The sequence below is a fragment of the Babylonia areolata genome, chromosome 21 (assembly GCF_041734735.1).
Source record: "Babylonia areolata isolate BAREFJ2019XMU chromosome 21, ASM4173473v1, whole genome shotgun sequence".
NCBI classification, from domain to species: Eukaryota; Metazoa; Mollusca; class Gastropoda; order Neogastropoda; family Buccinidae; genus Babylonia; species Babylonia areolata.
In genome coordinates, this window is record NC_134896.1 from 23,147,775 (window position 1) to 23,167,217 (window position 19,443).

General features: G+C 41.0%; 1 protein-coding gene across 1 annotated transcript in view; it reads right to left on the reverse strand.

Annotated features, from left to right (window-relative positions):
- Positions 1-19,443, reverse strand: part of LOC143295843 (DNA helicase MCM8-like) — a 60,930-nt gene that overhangs the window by 23,352 nt on the left and 18,135 nt on the right. The window contains exons 6-15 of the mRNA XM_076607494.1: positions 18,262-18,350; positions 16,298-16,463; positions 15,087-15,187; positions 13,956-13,997; positions 10,808-10,893; positions 8,937-9,019; positions 7,810-8,116; positions 6,464-6,494; positions 5,597-5,659; positions 4,660-4,728 (exon numbers count right to left, since the gene is read on the reverse strand). Of these exons, the coding sequence (XP_076463609.1) occupies positions 4,660-4,728; positions 5,597-5,659; positions 6,464-6,494; positions 7,810-8,116; positions 8,937-9,019; positions 10,808-10,893; positions 13,956-13,997; positions 15,087-15,187; positions 16,298-16,463; positions 18,262-18,350 (1,037 nt within the window). The remainder of the gene's footprint in view (positions 1-4,659; positions 4,729-5,596; positions 5,660-6,463; positions 6,495-7,809; positions 8,117-8,936; positions 9,020-10,807; positions 10,894-13,955; positions 13,998-15,086; positions 15,188-16,297; positions 16,464-18,261; positions 18,351-19,443) is intronic.

The following is a 19,443-nucleotide window of genomic DNA, read 5'->3' on the forward strand; positions in this document are numbered from 1 at the left end:
TTTTCTTTCATTATCTATCTGCTTTTTTTATGTTATTCATTTATTTATGTATTCATAACTTAACCTCTTGACTGCGCTGTTGACGTACGGCGTACGTCATGAAATGTCGCTCAGCAATGCTGTGTTGACGTGCGCCGTACGTCATGAAACAACGGTCATTGTTTCTTGCTCCGCATTGCTGAAAATACAGCCCACGAAGCAACAAATTAGTTCCCTTGATTGCTCTTTCTTTCGTGAGTACCACAAGCCAAAAATTTCCAGCTCATTATCATAATTTTCGCGAAAGTTCTGCAAGTTTGTTCGAAGTTGAAGTTGTGTTTCCAAAGCCATGGCTGCACGCAGACAAACCCTCTCACTTGAGCAGGTATTGGAGGAGATATTTCAAGATGACGATAGTGGAGATGAAGATTTTGGACCAAATGACCTGGAACTGCGTGAAGTTGATCAGGATGATTCAGATTTTGAGATGGAGGAGGCATTGTCACATGATGAAGAGGCTGAATCAGATGACGAAGCTCAACCAATTCAAGATGCAGGTGGGTGTTCATGAGGTTTATCAGTTTATTATAAGCATTTTCTTTGTTATTTCTCTTTGTAACAATGAAATATAACTACAGAATGGGTGTTTTGAATGTGTTAGCAATGACAAGTGTTTAGGTTGGTCAGTTACTCAATCAGTGAGACCATCACCGTGCGTGTGACTGACGTTGGTCAAGTGGGCGTGGCTGGCTCGCTGGCTCGCTCGCTCATTGTTTACAGGCAGTCACAGCGTGTGTCGGCCGCCTCTTATCGTGTATCAGTGTATGGAATGAGTGTCAATTGCCTTGCTGCTGGTGTTGATTGTGTGTGTGTGTGTGTGAACAAGAGAGAGAGATGAGGGAAGGGGCAAGGAGATGATGTTTATGAAACTGAAATCAGAGAATGATATGCATAATTTTTATACATAAATTACTTTGTAAATGCAACTCTTGTGTATGTGTGTGTGTGTGTGTGTGTGTGTGTGTGTATGTGTGTGTGTGTGTGTGTGTGTGTGTGTGTGTGTGTGTTGTCATTTTGTTTTGTACGAGAAAGTGAGAATGAAAGGGGCGTGGCAAACCCTGAACCAATTTCAATGTGTGTGTGTGTGTGTGTGTGTGTGTGTGTATGTGTGTGTGTGTGTGTGGTGTGTGTGTGTGTGTGTGTGTGTGTGTGTGTGTGTGTGTGTGTGTGTGTGTGTGTGTGTGTGTGTGTGTGTGTGTGTTTCTTTCAGCTTCTGAAAACACTCAGAAATAAAATGGTACAATTTCATAAACTATATATATATAAAACTAAAATATATGATTTAATAAAAATTTAGTCTTTCTTCCAATGTGTTGCAGGTATGCAGCATGGTGATGATGCTCGTCCTGGACCATCTGGACTTGGAGCTGGAAGAGGAAGGGGCCAGAGAAGAAGGGGGACCAGAGGAGGAAGGGCAAGGGATGCTGGAGATGCTGGTGTTCGCAGAGGAAGAGGCAGAGCACGAGGTCAACCCGGCCCTCGAAGGCGTGGCAGCCAGGATCAGCGTGTCTGGACTGTTCCAGACAATTTTCAGCCAGACATCCCAGACTTCACCGCCAATGCAGGGTGTCAAGTAGATACCACCAACTTTGCTGCATTGGACTTTTTTGAATTATTTGTTGGTGATCTGTATCAACATTTCCGCATACAGACCAACAAGTATGCGGCAGAATACCTGGCCACAGCTCAACTGAAGCCGTCATCACGAGCTAGGGCATGGACACCCACAACAAATGATGAAATAAAAACATTTCTGGGTATTCTTTTTTTGATGGGGATAGTGAAAAAGCCAGACATCAACAGTTTCTGGAGTCAAGATCCTCTGATCCGCACACCAGCCTTTCCTGCTGCCATGCCACGTGACAGATTTCTGCTGCTTCTGAAATTCTGGCACATGGCTGATAACGATGATCTGCCACCAGCAAATATACCCAACAGAGACAGGCTGTTCAAGCTGCGGCCTGTACTGGATCACCTGTTTGAACAATTTCAAACTGTATTTGAGCCAGGCAGAGATATTGCCATTGATGAATCTCTGCTTCTGTGGAAAGGGCGCTTGGTGTTCAAGCAGTTCATTCCACTGAAACGGGCACGTTTTGGAATAAAAATCTTCTTGCTGTGTGACAGCACCGGCTACACCTACAGGTTCAGGGTGTATGCAGGGAAAGATGAAAGCACAGCAGAGATCGACCGCCAGTTGCCACCTGAAGCAGCCAACCTGGGACGTTCTGGGAAGGAAGTTGTGCATCTCATGTTGCCACTGCTGAACAAAGGATATAGACTCTTTGTTGACAACTGGTACTCATCATGTGACCTGTTCACATTTTTGAGGAACAGCAACACCTCCTGCTGTGGCACTCTCCGTGCACCCCGGGCTCCAGCCTGCCTTCGTGAGCTGCGTGTGGTGAGGGGACAGACCGAAAGCAGAGTTTGTGACGGCCTTCTTGCCCAGAAGTTTGTGGACAAGAGAGACGTCTACATGCTGACAACTTGCCACAAACCTGCAGCTGAAGACCAGCAGCAGCAAGACCAAAGAGCAGTGAACAAGCCGCCAGCAATTCTGGATTATAACAAGAACATGGGTGCCGTGGATCGACATGACCAGCAGCTGCAGCCCTACGATGCCACAAGGAAAACCCTGAAGTGGTACAAAAAGCTGTGTGTGCGTTTTTTACAAATTGCCATGCTAAATGCACACATCCTCTACAAAAACGCAGGCAACAGCAGTACATTCCTGGACTTCCAGAAGGATGTGATCAATGCAATGATGTTTGGTGACCAAGACCCAGACACTGCTGAAGATGACCACGCTGTTCGTCTATGTGGACGACACTTCATTGATGCCATCCCACCTACCCCACAGAAGGCCCGGCCACAAAGGAGGTGCAGAGTCTGCTGGAAGAAAGGGCAGAGAAAGGATGTGAGATTCTACTGCCCAGACTGCCCCAGCAAACCAGCACTGTGTCTTGAGGTCTGTTTCCGAAAGTACCACACACAGCGCTTTTACTGGCGATAGCTGCTGGGTGAGTACACCCTTTTCATTCTTTTTGTGGACTGTGTGGGAGACTTATGGACCTGGACACTGTAGCACAGCCTTAGACAGTGTGTGTGGTTGATGAAAACAGACAAAAGAAAGACTGGATCATTACCTGGTTGATGTTGTTTCACCTGCAAAATGGAATGACAGTCCCAATTTTTTGTGTGTGTGCACTTCATGGCATTTTTGTGTCAGATTGACTTATTATATGAACTTGAGAGTGTTAAAAACAAAATCTTTGTTCAATTTCCTTTCATTTGATATATACTTTTATGCACTTATCTTCAGTACTTTTTGAAATATAAACAAATTAAGACCATTGGCGTATTTTTCTTGTTTTTCTGAAAATTTTCTCAGCATAGGACATAGCAAAACGTACTAGCAGTGAAGGGGTTAATGATGCATCCATTTACTTGTATATGCACTTTTTAAAATTTTCTTCTTTTTTTTTTCTCTCCCCAAGGCCTGACTAAGCGCATTGGGTTACACTGCTGGTCAGGTGTAGCATATATGGATTTGTCCACACGCAGTGACGCCTCCTTGAGTAACTAATCTGAACTGAACTGGAAGTCCATCATTGAAGATGAATACATCAGTGACTCTAAGAAATGAGAACGCAGTCCAAAAGACGGATGTACAAATGCGGCTGCACTTTGGGTAGGCAATAATGAAGACACTGAATCCTGGCAGTTGTAGACAAATACAATTATTAAGCAGTACACCATACAGGACAAAGAAAAAAATGAAAGAAAGCAAGTTTGTGTGTGTTTTGTTGGGCACTGTATGTGTATGTTGTGTTGTGTTGTTTTGTGTGTGTGCATGTATGTGTGTGTGCGTGCATGTATGTGTGTGTCCGCGCATGTGTGCGTGTGTGTGCGTGTCTTCACATTCCCAATAAATATCTATAACATGTGGTGGTATGTGAATTCCCCAAGAACAAGTGGCATCTCAAGGTAAGGCCAAAAGAAAAGATCCATCACAAAGAACAAGAAAAGTAACTTTTTTCCCATGACTTACAGCAAGTTTTCACAGAAATTCTTTTCCTTTGACCATCAGCCAAAAACAGATGAAATTTCCAAAAGGTGGTCATGAAAAAAAAAGTTGATACTGACTTAAGTTTCCATTATTCTAATCAGAAACCCTTTATGTGTCACTGACATATGAGAATACAACAGAAGAATACTGTGACTCCTGCTTTATTTTAGAAAGAGTTATCAAGTCAGCTGACTTCAGTCAATTTATGAGTAATCTGAGCATGTGAGGTGACTACTGTGTGCTTGTATGAAAACATCAATACTTGATTGTGTTGTAAAGCAGTGAAATGATGAAAAGAAAGTTCCACCGGAATCTAAGCCAGTACACATTTTTTTTTTTCAAAGTAGTCCATGAAACTGGAAAAGCCCTGCATATTATTGTTTCAGACAGTGAGAAAATGAACGATAGAGATACATAAGGTAAGAGCGTTAGAGAGGGATAGACACATCACAAGAGAACAGACAAGAAACAAAAAGGAAAAATATATATATAACTAAATAAATACACTGTAATACAGAGAATTAAGTGGTGAGGGGGGGACCGTTTACCTGACTCTTCCCAAGGCCTGGGTCTCCAACAACCAGTATGTGTGGGTCTCCTCTGACAGGTATGCGATTCTGGAACACACAAGCACCAACTCAAATACCTGGCCTATGTTCAGGTTTTTATCAGAATATAGATTTTCTTCTGCGTTCAATGGCTGCATCTCCCACGTTCACTCCTATGTTTGAGTGGGCTTTTACGTGAATGACTGTTTTCACTCCGCCATGTAGGCAGCCATACTATGTTTTTGAAAGTGTGCATACTGGGATTGTTCTCGTTTCCATACCCCACCAAATCCTGACATGGATATTCAACGCTCGTGTTTGATTTTCTGCATCAATATACATACGAAGGGGTTTCAAGCACTAGCAGGTCTACACGTTTGTTAAACAGGGAGATAATCTCCAACCTGTTTGCCATTGTTCTTTTTTCTTTCAAGACTCTGTATATATCGAACGGAAGAAGAGAGAGGGGTCGGGAATGGACGAGTTCAGGAATTGGGGGGTGAGGTGAGAGACGGGGGCGGGGGGGATAAGCCATAATTATGACCCTGGTCATCGAAACTGGGAATTTAAACTCAGGAAAGTTGGGCAAACATCCAGCATTACAACCATTCGGCCACTGCCCCCGTCAAACCAGAGATCACTGAAGGGCAGCAGAAACAAAGTGTGTTCCAAAATAGTGGAAAGCTTCAAACCAGGAGTGTGAGCTTCATGTGTGAGGATACAGGCTGGAGGTCAGCTAGACATTTACAATACATTTAATAATGATTTAAATCAAGGACCATAGATTTTTCTCTCCATGTCTTTTTTCTTTTCTTTTTTTCTATCGTCTCAAAATCAGTCCATACAGACAAACAAGAGAGAACTATAATTATCGGACTGTTTAAGTTCTTCATGTCTGCATTAAAATTTACCAGTGCCAGTGAGATACTGTGTTTACCTTGTCATTGGCGAACTTCTGGGTGCTGCCGAACAAGCCCAGAATCAGACCAGCTTTCACCATCTGAAAGATTAATTAAACATCCAGAGTATGGAGGCAACTCCATGAAATGACCTGGTAAGGTTTAAGCAGAACTGTGCCTGGATATCTCAGTAACACAATAGCATGAATTTGTGACTCTAAAATGACTGGTGCATTGTGACTATATGCAGTACACACACACACACACACACACACATATGCACATGCACATGCTCACTGGCACACTCATGCATGCATGCAAACACCCACTCAAACATGCAAGGATGCATACATACACAAGCACACACACTTATCTTTCACCCACACTCACCTTTCCTACCACACTGTTTCCTTTCTTGAAAGGACATCACATTCTTTATGATAAACACAGTGTATACATTTGTTCACTTTTTGTCTTCAGGATTTTTGTTTCAATGTTCTCAGTGAATGACCAGTAAAAGCCTTTCAGGGATAACAAAATAACATATGGGCTATATACCACACACTGCTTGTAAGACTGGAATTTCCATGTGATGTCAATGAAAGCAGGGAATGGAAGCAGAAATGTTCCAGTGTATGCCATGTGCACAGATCGTAATTGTAACACAGCATTATGTCCTAGTGGTTGTGTGTTTGATTCTGCTCTTTCTGCTCAGTCAAAATAACTTTCAATCAGGGTGGGTTTTTTTTTACTGTTTGGTTTTTCGGTTTTGCTTTTATTTTGTTGTTTTTTGTTCAAAAGCGAATCTGCACACATCTGGCACAAATATTCAGCAAAGTACCACTGAGAAATTTCATATTTTGAGAGTACTGAAGCCAATACTTTAATAAATATCTTACACTTACCTCATGCCCGTAGATAGTTGGACATAAAGACCTGAAACAAAATAAATAAATGAGTGATGTTGAGATAATGAAGAAGACGAGAAAAGGAACAGAAAACAATAGGATGAGTAAAAGCAAGAATGGGAAAAACAGAAGGAGAATAGACAGATAAAAGGAGAGAAAATAAAGCAAAAGATAAAGAGAAAAAAAAAAAAAGAAAAAAAAAAAACAGAAAAGAGACAAGGAGCAGGTAGAAATGTTGCAAGGCAAGGAAGTACCAACAGAATATGAGGAAATGACAAAACAAGACAAAACAAAAAGAGAATGAAGATGAGAAAGGAGGAAGAAAAACATGAAACGACATATCAAAAATAGCACCTCAAAAACTACAAATCAAAAACAACACAGAGACAATGACAGAAAAAAAAACAACAGCATAATACAGAATGCAAAAAAAAAAGAAAACCCACTTCCAGTAAATCAATCATCTACTCTTTAATTATCATCCAACAATCAGATGGCTATGAAGCATTTTCGGCAAGTGAAAGCGCCAATATTCAAACCTTCACCCAGATGGGCGCAGTTGCCAAATGGTTAAAGCATTGGTGGAGATTTTTCTGATCTCCCAGGACAGCAGATGTGCAGATCTGCTAGTTCCTGAACCCCCTTCATGTGTAAATGCTACAGATCAAATACGCATATCAAAGATCCTGTCATCCATGTCAGTGGGTTTGGGAAACAAGAACATACCCAATATGCACACCCCTGAAAACAGAATATGGCCGCCTAGATGGCTGGGTAAAAAAAAAAAAGAAAAAAAAAAAGTCATGCATGTAAAACCCCACTTGTACATTATCATGAGTGAGCGTGGGAGCTGCAGCCCACAAATACAAAAGACTGATAATAAGAAGAATGCAGGAAGCAGATGGCCATGAAGTTTCTTTGGCTTGCGAAAGCTTTTTCTTCTCCTTCTCCCTTACCTCTGTTATGAGTCACTGGGGCACTACACACAGCTACGAACTATTCACCAACAAAACCACCAACTCTCACCCAACCAGTAGCTGGAACAGGTGCGGCTCGCTTTGGATCTCCTGAACAGCATAGAGCTCCTTCATCAAGAACTCCATCGCCGACCTCCCTAAACCACCACCACCACCACCACAACTGCTAGCGCCACACAGAGTGAACCCACCAACATTTATCAAACTCTCACCCAACCAGTAGCTGGGACAGGTGTGGCTCGCTTTGGATCTCCTGAACAGCATAGAGCTCCTTCATCAAGAACTCCATCGCCAACCTCCCTGAACCACCACCACAACTGCTAGCGCCATACAGAGTGAAACCACCAACATTTATCAAACTCTCACCCAACCAGTAGCTGGAACAGGCGCGGCTCGCTTTGGATCTCCTGAATAGCATAGAGTTCCTTCATCGAGAACTCCATCGCCAACCCCCCTGAACCACCGCCACCACCACCACCGCTAGCACTGCCACTGCCGCTCTCGTCTTTGCTGTTGGCTGCAGTTCTGGTGGATTTGGAGTTGTTGACAGAGTTGGCTTGCAGGTAGAGCAGGAACATGCATTTCTCCTTGTTCTTGCTGCGACCTTCATCGATGCTGTTCACCTTGACTGTGCCCGACACGGTCACTATGTCCCCTGGAATGCAGCTATCCACTGGAAAAGAAAAAAAAGAAAGAAAAACGAATGAATGATGATGGGCGTAATAGCCGAGTGGTTAAAGTGCTGGACTTTCAATGTGAAGGTCCTAGGTTCGAATCTCAGTAACGGCACCTGATGGGTACAGGATGGAGATTTTTCTGATCTCCCAGGTCAACATATGTGCAGACCGGCTTGTGCCTGAACCCCCTTTGTGTGTGTACGCAAGCAGAAGATCAAATACGCACATTAAAGATCCCATAATCTATGACAGCGTTTGGTGGGTGATGGAAGCAAGAACATACCCAGCAAGCACACCCCTGAAAATGGAGTATGGCTGCCTACATGGCGGGGTAAAAATGGTCAAACACTTAAAAGCCCACTTGTGTACATACGAGTTAATGTGGGAATTGCAGCCCACAAACGAAGAAGAAGAATGAATGAATGAATGCATGTGTGGCTGGTTTAGAATGGTGTTATGTGTTTGCATGTGAATTTAACACATATGTGTTTGCATGTCTACGTGTAGGTGTGTGCTTGCCTATGCAAACATGTGTATATGTGTACGAAATGTTAATATGTGTTCACGAATCTGGCAAATTAAACTTTTCCATTAACAATGTTTCTTTTTGGATTTCATAAAAAAAGTGTTTAACAATAAAAAGACTGTAAACTGACGCAAACAGAGAATTTGTCAGTATTCTGTTGAACGGTTTCATCTAAATTTCACTCAATCTGCAGGTCAGTGTGAAGAAGAGATGAAAGGGATGTAAGCATCTTTCCCCTGAAATAATTCCACCCACTGTGAGAACGGCAAGAAAAAAAGTATATTAGTCACCTAAATCACAGGTGAGTTCACAGTCCACTGTTCTGGGAATCCTTCCCGCTTCTTTCTGGTTGTCTGACATGATTTCTTGCACACTGGAACACACAGTGATCATGGCTGTTAATTAATCTCATTCATTCACACTGGAACACACAGTGATCATGGCTGTTGATTAATCTCATTCATTCACACTGGAACACACAGTGATCATGGCTGTTGATTAATCTCATTCATTCACACTGGAACACACAGTGATCATGGCTGTTAATTAATCTCATTCATTCACACTGGAACACACAGTGATCATGGCTGTTGATTTATCTCATTCATTCACACTGGAACACACAGTGATCATGGCTGTTGATTAATCTTTCATTCACACTGGAACACACAGTGATCATGGCTGTTAACCCCTAGGCTGCCTATATGACGAGATAACTCGTCATGGAAAGCATGTACACTTCGCTGCCACAATGACGAGATAACTCGTCATCAAAATATTCTGACTTTTCCCTGCTTTGCATTCAGTTCGTTGACAAAAATGCTGGTAGCTTTAGCTTGGGGAATCTTTCTAGATTCTATTTATAGCTAGAAACACCATCTGCGTCATAAGGCAGTCCTTTATTTGAACGTTTTGGTTGGGTTACTGGCCGCAGTCTTTGCCTGGCTCCTCTCCTCGCTCGCTCAACAAAATGTCGGACTGACTCCGTGCTCAAGACATGCGATCGTGGCGAACTAAATCAACCAAGATTACTTTCTTTAGCTGATGCTCAGAAAGAATTGAAGCATAAATTCGAAGGAGAAGAGAGTTGTGAACATTTATAGGACGATTTGATAGAAAATAAAGGGAGCGATCAAGAGAGTGGCCAAGATATGACTATCAGTGAGTGATGCTGGCTGTTCAGCTTGAGCAGATGACAGAAGTCACCGAATTTTTAGCAGGACACAGTTTGAGCTATTTTCTTGGCACTCAGCCAACGCGGTCTGATGAGAACTGGATAAAGTGACCATGTGAGAGGGGTGAAGAAGAGGGGGGGGTGGAGACTGAGGTGGTGTGGCCTCACATCCATATTATCACTTGCAGAAGTCACAATGCATTATGTATCTATTTCTTTTTCAGTTGGTTTTTTTTTTATATTGTGGCTGTTCTAGTATGATTTTGTGTGTGCAGATATCCATTTGTCCAGAAAATATATTTTAGTGCAAATTACCTGACTAATGTTTGTAATGAACAAATTGAAAATGTGACAAAAAAACAAAACACTGATTTCAAAACAACAGCATGTAACTAAAAATATATAAAATGGGAAAACATCATGTGTTTTGTATTCTTCATTCATTTCCCTTTCAGAAAATATATACTTTTATAGGTCTTTCTCCAATAACAAAGAGCACAGAATTTTTTGAAAATTTATACCCGTTTTATGTGAAAAAACCCTGGCAAATAGATTTCACTTAAATCTTATTTTCCTGGCAGCGAAAGGGTTAATCTCATTCATTCACACTGGAACACACAATGATTATGGCTGTTTATTAATCTCATTCATTCTACTGTTGTAGATACACAAGGAGCAAGGTTTTCAGTAACCACAACAGTTTTTACCGCAGAATCTGATTGCAGCGCTGCATGTGAGATATTACTAGTGTATTTATAATCAGGGAGTAGACAGAATTAGGAAACAAAGCACACATGCTTACACGCAAGGCGTGCCTCATATTTGACATCTTAACTTTTCTTATTTTCTAAATAAGCAAATACCCAAATAAGCAGAGTTTGACATGACACATTTTCACATGCGTGGTTTGCCCTCATCACAAAGGAAAGATTTATCCTTTTCACACAAAAAAAGTTATCTTTCTAACAGTGAAGGTGGGTACTTTACCGAATGGTCTGCCAGTCAATCGTCTCAGTGAGGCTTGAACTTCTCTTGGGCACAAATGTCTTTCCCTTGCAGTTCTCTCCTGGACACTGAAAGAAATATACATTTTGTTGACGTATCAAAATCAATATTTTCAAAACTTGCTGGATCCATGCACCTGTGAACATTGTCCTTACATTCCAAATCAAATTCCAGTCATTTTCTCCAGTGGATTACAAAAACACCAAAATAACAATCCTGAAAATGGACAAAAAACTAAAGTTTATAAAAACCTTTTGGGTGGTAGTTGAATCCCCTTTGTTTTGACACGACGTTTCGGACCATAGGCCCGTTGTCAACACTTGACACTTGACAACAGGCCTATGGTCCGAAAGGTCGTGTCAAAACAAAGAGGATTCAACTACCACCCAAAAGGTTTTTTATAAACTTTAGTTTTTTGTCTTTGAAGAATCCTGCAGTCATTTTTGTCTTCTTCCCTGAAAATGGAGTACGGCTGCCTTTGTGAGGCTAAAAATCCAGCAGTATGTATTTCAACACTCTCACAGAAACAGTACATGAGGGAGTTGCAGCCCAGATACTGACAAAAAAGGTAGCCCAACACTCATACTGAGTTCTGTTTAATTCACATTGATCACTTACTGTAAAGTTCGGTCTATAAGCCGCGACTTTTTACCCCAGCTTCAACCTCTGCGGCAATGATGCGGCTTATTTGCGGATTTAACGATCCCGGGAGTGTCACGTTCTCGTCTATTCTTAGCTGCCCTTCAACTCACCAAAATCATGATTTCTGTCCATGAATTTTTGGATGAGCTTCACGATAGTGTGCTAACTGTTCACGTTTTATAAATCAAATCCGCACACATTAAAGCCTTCAGATCTGCATTCAGTTCTACTCTGCTCAAGCATACACCCTCATCATGCCGAAAACGCGACGAAATGCCTATGATGCAGCCTTCAAATTAAAGGCGATCGACCTAGCAGACGACAGTGCAAGCGACGAACCAGCAGCGACCTCCACCTTCATGCTCATGAAGTGAAAGCGAGGCTGAAGTCAGCGAGAAGATGGCGGAGGAAGCTGTGCTGGTTCTTTTCAACTTGGACACTGAAGACGAAGATTTTAGTGGATTCAGTGAGCAGTATGACGTTGAATAAATGTGACTATCCCTAAATTATGGATCTTACTTTTGTTGTGTTTATTTATTATTTTTTTGCAGCACTAGCAGTATTTTTGCTTGCTTTTCTTTGTGTTGTTCACGCTTGTGTTTATTTCATAACCTACAGTATCAACAGCTTTTCTGTAGTATCAGTATGTGTTCCGGTACTGGAAATAAGTGTGGCTTATAAACCAGTGCGGCTTATGTATGTATAAAGTTCAATTTTTTTCCAAAATTTAGTGGGTGCGGCTTATATACCAGTGCGCTCAATAGACCGAACTTTACGGTATTTTACCAGCAGACATTAAACTGTATAAAGGAAATTTTCTATCTAAAATTACGTTTAAATAACATACTACACAACAAATTTGAACTCTGACATATGTTAAGCAATAAATCTTCTACCTTATGCAAACTGATCAGGTAAGCCCAGATAAAAAAGCAAAAACAACAACAACCCACCCACCCACCCCACGCCCCCCAAATTTTGTACACCATGAAACTCTTTAAAACTCTACTGTTTCTATGTTTAACCCTTTCAGCCCTTTAAGGTCTTCTGCCTGTGCAACTCTCCCAGCCTGGCATGTTTTGGCCTGGCCTCTGGGAAGGGGTGCTTCACTTCAGGCACAGATTTATAGCAACAGCTCAATCAATACCTACCAAACTGCATAAAATGACTGAAATATATCTTTGACACAAATTGCTGACGTCTCAAGATGAAGGATGCAATAGTTTACTTGTAACTATAAATTAAAAACAGAAATAGTAAAATGTCAGCTTCTGTCGATGCTGAAGGTTGTGGGTTATCTTCTTGATTGAAATGTCCGCCACTTTGTCTGGACCAGTTGCTAATTTCATCTCATTTCCCAAGAATTATTGGATGAATTATAAGACAAATCGTCATTAACTGGGTCGAATTTGCTGCAAGCGTCCATCATAATTTCACCAAACACTTACTGTGCAGACGTTTTACAATATCAATGTGGAAAACCAGACAAAAACCACAATAATCGTTCGATTTTTGGAGGGAAAGTTTGCATGCCAGTGAGGCAGTCAGTTAAGTTGGAGTTACTTCCCTTACCTATCAGTTCAATGCATAATAATGAGCTGACGAACCCATTTAAATAAACAGGTTTCTTTGCCTGCCTGTCAGGTGGGCTCAGTCGGAGAACGGCGATCAGCAGCGCACGCCTCTCAAGTGGTCGCAGGGTTAACACTTGTTTTGCAGGCTAGTCTTCATCAGCACAGTGCTTGCGTTTTTACCATACTCAAAAGTGCATCATAGGGACGCAATGGCAAAGTTGGTTTGGCATGCACTTCTGATCCAGTGTTCACCAGTGATCAGGGCCAGGTTGCATGAGATCTTAGCTGCACTAAGTTTGCTTAAAGTTAAGAATGTTCCTAAGTGTATGGAATTTACTGTGGAGTTGGGAACATTCTTAATGATAAGCAAACTTAGCACTGTTAAGTTCGCTCATGCAACCCACCCCCGGATTCTAGGCCCTGTTTCAGCATGGTGTTGTGTGTCCTTGATAAAAGCACTTTATTTTGACTATCTTCACTCCCACTAGGCGTGAACAGGTACCCGACTTCTGATGGGGGAGGTCAAAATGGAGGGAGCAGGGCAGTGGGCCTCGCCTTCCTATGCTGAGCCCTAGACACGTCGGATAGGAATTCACCGCCCCAGTGGGCTGTGAAAGGCAATGGGACCTTTAATCCTGACCAACTACATCACCAGTTTTGCCTCTCTGGACAGGCGGCATACATTCATCATCCTGTGTTTGGTCAAGTCAAGTACTCCATTAAGTTCCCCTCTTACAATCTTTCCCTCTTGTTTTCTTTAGTTTTTCTTTTTTCTTAAATTTTGCCATATGCTATTTCCCTTTCAAATTTCAATGCCCTGCTGGAAAAGAAAGGTGTAAAAAAAAAAAAAAAAAAAAAAAAAAGAGGAAAGAAGAAAAAGTGAATAAGAAAGGAAAGATACAGAGCTGTCTTACTTTTGTTGGTGTGATGTATTTTCCATCTGGTAAAGAAAGACTCTGGAAAAAAAAAAACACACAAAAAAACAGAAGGAATAAACCTTGTCCAAGACTTTTGGTAATCACAAAATAAGCACACCACACATGAATGAACACACATACATACACACTAAAAAGTCAAGCAATAACATTAAAAGGTACTCAAAGATATTCGAGATCCTGCTTAGCATATTTTCGACATATTTCTATAATTAAAAAAAAAAAAGAGAGAAATAAAATACAGGTATAACAATATCAGCAAAATAAAAAAGTACCTGTCATAAACTGACCATGCAGCTATGATTTCACCCCACCCCTCCCCATACATACATAAGCATATCTAACATATCATGCTTGTACTCATGTACACATTTATCACATTCTCTTCCATCCTTGAATAAAGGTATTGGGTACTAACCTCCCCCCAGTCTAGCAAAGAGCACTCCCATTCATATGCCATCAGGCATAGTACAATGTTTGATATATCGATTCAATGCTCCATATCCAGACAGGGCAAGGCAGTGTCAGAACAGAGATCAGGATCACCGTCAATGTCCTTTGTTCAAACTGTCCACCACCAGCAAAAAAGATATAGCAGATGATGCAAAAAAAAAAAAAAAAAAAAAAAAATCTGCATACATTTGCTTTGCCAAAGGTCCATCTTAATGAGAGCAGGCTGGTTATCTTGGGATGAAAATGAGAAAAGGTTGGTTATCTTGGGGTGAAAAGGAGATAAGGTTGGTTATCTTGGGATGAAAATGAGAAAAGGTTGGTTATCTTGGGATAAAAATGAGAAAAGGTTGGTTATCTTGGGATGAAAATGAGAACAACTTGTGCAGAGGCTAGTGCACTGAAAAGACTTTTTTCCCCTCCCTTTTTTTTTTTTAATGCTGCAAATGCAGGAATGAAGTTCACAGCCAATGAAAAGCATACCTGATGCTCAACCAAGTAACCGGCTGTGCTAAGCACTACCCTCAGTACAATTTTGTGCCAAACACATATATATGGCTGACACACTTAAACAGAGAGAAATCTGTAATATTTGACAAACAGACTTGACCAATTCACTAAGAAAGATGCCAGGTATCTTTTTATCTTGGCACTACTCACCTGTTCTGACTGGCAGGTGATGCATTCAAAGGCCAGAGTGGTGCACATAGGTTTGATGTTGCTGACACGGACGACAGTGCCTTTCACACTCACAAACTTCCCTGCAGACATGCCATGGCAACATTAAATATTCATGTTCCTTTGCAGAAGTGAAAACTAATCCACTGACAAAACTCTAAAAAAAAAAAACATCATGTAGAAATATTCTCAGAGGGTTCAGTTATATGGCTTGATTATTTTCTTTTCCACACTGCTTTTTTGGGGGGGAGGGGGGGAGAGGGGGGCGATGGGGTGGTTAAGCAATGGTATAAGTACTTTCTTTTTCTGCGTTGTTTTTTGTTCGTTGGTTTTTTTTTGTTTGTTTTTTTAGAGGGGTGTGTGGGTGGGGGGTGGAGGTGAAGTGGAAGGTGGCTGGGTAAGAGTGAAGTTGTTTTAGAATAGTTTTAGAATCCTTCGGCACACGTACTGATCACTGTCATAGAACCCATTAGCACACTTAATTATCACTGTCACAGAACCCCTTGATATAGTGATTTATAGAATCCTTTGGCACACTTAATGATCACAGTCATAGAACCCTTTAGCACACTTAATGATCACCGTCACAGAACCCTTTGATATAGTGAGTTATAGAATCCTTGGTGAACTTAATGATCACTGTCATGGAACCCTTTGATACAGTGAGTTACATAATCCTTAGGTACACTTAATGATCACTGTGATGTAATCCTTTGATATTGTGAGTTATAGAACCCTTTGGTACACTTTATGAAAACTATCATAGAACCCTTTGATGTAGTAAGTTATAGAATCCTTCAGTACACTTAACGATCACTGTCACAGAACCCTTTAATATAGTGTGTTATAGAATCCTTCGGAACAGCTAATGATCACTGTCATAGAACCCTTTGATATAGTGAGTTATAGTATCCTTCAGTATAATTAATTATCACTGTCATAGAACCATTTGATACAGTGAGCTACAGAATCCTTTGGTACACTTAATCAGTTAATGATCACTGTCACAGATTCCTTTGATATAGTGAGTCAAAGAACCCTTCGGTACACTCAATGAAAACTGTCACAGAACCTTTTGATAGAGTGAGTTACAGACTGATGAAAACTGTCATAGAACCATTTGATAATACTGAGTTGTAGAATCCTTGGGTACAATCAAATGATTACTGTCATAACTACTAATGAGAAATCACCATAATAATTAGCTTTGAGGCTCTTCAGGGGCAGCGGGGTGCCGAAGTTGACGACTCTGGTCCTGATGAGTGGAGCGACATAGTTCTCCTCTCCGCTCTCTCCCGTTGCCTCCCCCAGCTCTCGCGCTACTGCCGCCGCTTCGTTTCTGTGATGGTGAGTCACCAGCTGGAAACGTCGTCAAAGAGTAAAAAAAAACAAAAAACCACAACAACAAAAACTGTGAATGTCATCAAAGAACCCCTCCCCCCAACCACCCCCCCACACCCCTCCAAAAAAACACAAAAAACAAGAAGAAAAACCCTGCAACTTTTACAAATCAATGAATATCTATCTATCTATACATATATATATATATATATATATATATATATATATAGACACACACAGAGACAGAGAGAGAGAGAGAGAGAGAGAGAGAGAGAGAGAGAGAGATACATATATACATACACACATACAGATATGTGTGTGCATATTTGTTATATAAAACGTGGGGAAATGGTAGTTTCAGTTTCAAGGTGTCAGAATGTGCCAACAGATCAATATACACAATAACACTACATAATGAACTGTATCCAAAAAGAAAAGAAAAAAAAAAGAATAAAAACAGCATATGCCTGACTTCTGCATAAACCCAACAAGCTGATCAGTTCTTGAGAGCCTATCCGAGGTTTTTGCAAAATATTAACATAAAATAATTTGACAAAATAAACAAATAGATAAATGCACTATAACACAATGAAGGGAAAGGCACATGAAAGGTAAATGACTGAAATTGGAATCTGTAACAGAAATGTACAGCCTTTGGATTTGAAAATTTCTCCTATCTTGAGCTGAAACATGTCACCTCATAGGACAGGTGGGTTGGTTGGGGAGAGTGAATACTTGCGCATACATTTTCTCTGGGATGTGATTATCAAACAATGTTTACATTGCATAACTTTATACTAAGATGCATAGTAGCATAACGTTAAGCTAAGAAACTATAGTATGTGTGATGATCAAACAAAGTATAAATAATAAAGAGTAATAATGTGCATGCATGTGTTCATAAGGGACTAACAAACTGCACACATGTAATGTGCAAGCATATATATATTCTTAAGGAAATAACCAATGTTCTTGTTAGGGGCAGTATTTGCCAGTGATTGTGCATGTGCATACATACATGTGTGCCATTGTGTGTATGTATGTATGTGTGTGTGTGTGTGTGTGTGTGTGTGTGTGTGTGTGTGTGTGTGTATGTGTGTGTGTGTGTGTGTGTGTGTGCGTGCATGCATGTGAACATTACTTTGTACCCCGAGTACAGATCTATCCCTAACCCCAAATTGCTTCCCTTGGTCCGAGTATGGGTGTTTTTTGTACTCCAGTAGGCATGTTCAGTTTTTGCTTTCTCAATAAGTCAGTCTCCTATATCCTCACTTGGTGCTGTAGCTTGATGGTTTAATTAGCATCTATGTTATTCATTGGTGTTTTCAAGGGAATTAACATGTTTCTGATGGCAATGTGTGCACTTTGTGTATGTAGTATGACTGTTGTTGGAGTGGTCCTCAGAAACTGCAGTGCAGCTGCATTAACCCTTTCACTGACAAACTTGCATTTATGCAACAGCTAGGTAGAGGACCCATGTCACTGAAGGGTGACCAAATCATGGGTCTGTTATCCATGAACCTACTGCTCTGTATGTTCGGTGGTAGGATAAGTCATATTTTCTACCCATCACAGGGGGAATCCCCAACTGTACTTAGATACCATATTTACTGTGTTTACAGCACATGGGAATTTTGCACTCTGAATTGACTGGCGGTGAAAGGGTTAATGGGGTACATCCAATCATCATGTCAAGTAAGACAAATGCCCAAATTCATCCTATGTATAAAGTGTTGGCAACAAAGGCCATTGTGGCAAGGGTGAACATCAGTTTTTGCACATGCATAATGTGCAAGCTTGACGAACGCAGACTCACCTGATGCACAGCCAGGCCCAGGCAGGGCAGCACTCTCTCAGGTTTATCCCTCAGCTCTGTCTCTAGTTCTGGATAACCCTCCATGATCACTGCATGGGGGGCAAAAAAAAAAAAAAAAACCACACCAAAAAACAACAATTAGTTTCTCACTTTCTGTTTCAGTTTCAAGGAAGTGTCAAAGTGTGGGGACTGAGCCATTCATGCTACCACATATTTATATATGCTGCGAAAAAGAAGATCAATTGTTTGTTTCGTTTTGTTTTTTTTAAAAAGCAGATGCCTGATCTTAGCATAAACCCAGTGCACTGATCACGTCTTGAGAGCATACCCTAGGAGGTTCAGTTTCAGCTTCAATTACTCAAGAAGGAATCACTGCTTTCTGACAAGTCCATATACATTACACTACATCTGCAAGGCAGATAGACCAGCAGCATAACCCAGCACGCTTAGTCAGGCCTTGAGTGCATGCACACATACATTTTTGTACCAACACATCAGAGTGGATTTTTTCTACAGAATTTTGCCAGAGGACAACACTCTCATTGCCATGGGTTCCTTTTCAGTCCACCAAGTGCATGCCACACATGTGACCTTGGTTTATGGTCTCATCTGAATGACTAAACGCTCAATTTGATTTTCCAAACTTGGGAGAAAAGGTAAATGAGGGATTCAAACCTAGACCCTCCAAGGACTCTGTATTGGCAGATGAGCGTTTTAACAACTCTACCACCTTCACCCTAGGAAAAATGCACCATCCTGAAAGTCATAAAACAGAATGTGCAGAAAGCATAATAATTCCAAAGGATCAAGCAAAAACACACAGACAGCTTAATTCAGGCAGGAGAAGTGAGTGAAGGACTGAAGGAGGGGAAGGAAGAACAGAAACAGACAGGCAAAGAAAGACTGAAGGAGAGAGTGAAGGAATTCTGTTTAATGTCTTGTCACATACTACTGGTATTATTACTGGTGACTGTATACATCTTAGTATTAATTTTCACATCTGAATGTTATACAAAATAAAACAAAATAAAATGGTAGCAGACAGGAGCCAGGAGAGTTGTACGGTGACTCTGAAGGAAACTTGATAAATGTACATTGGGTGGATTAAGAGATAATGACAACAAGAGGGGAAAGACGCGTGTGGGAGCAAACTCACTCAGAGACGTACTTGGATCTCTTTCT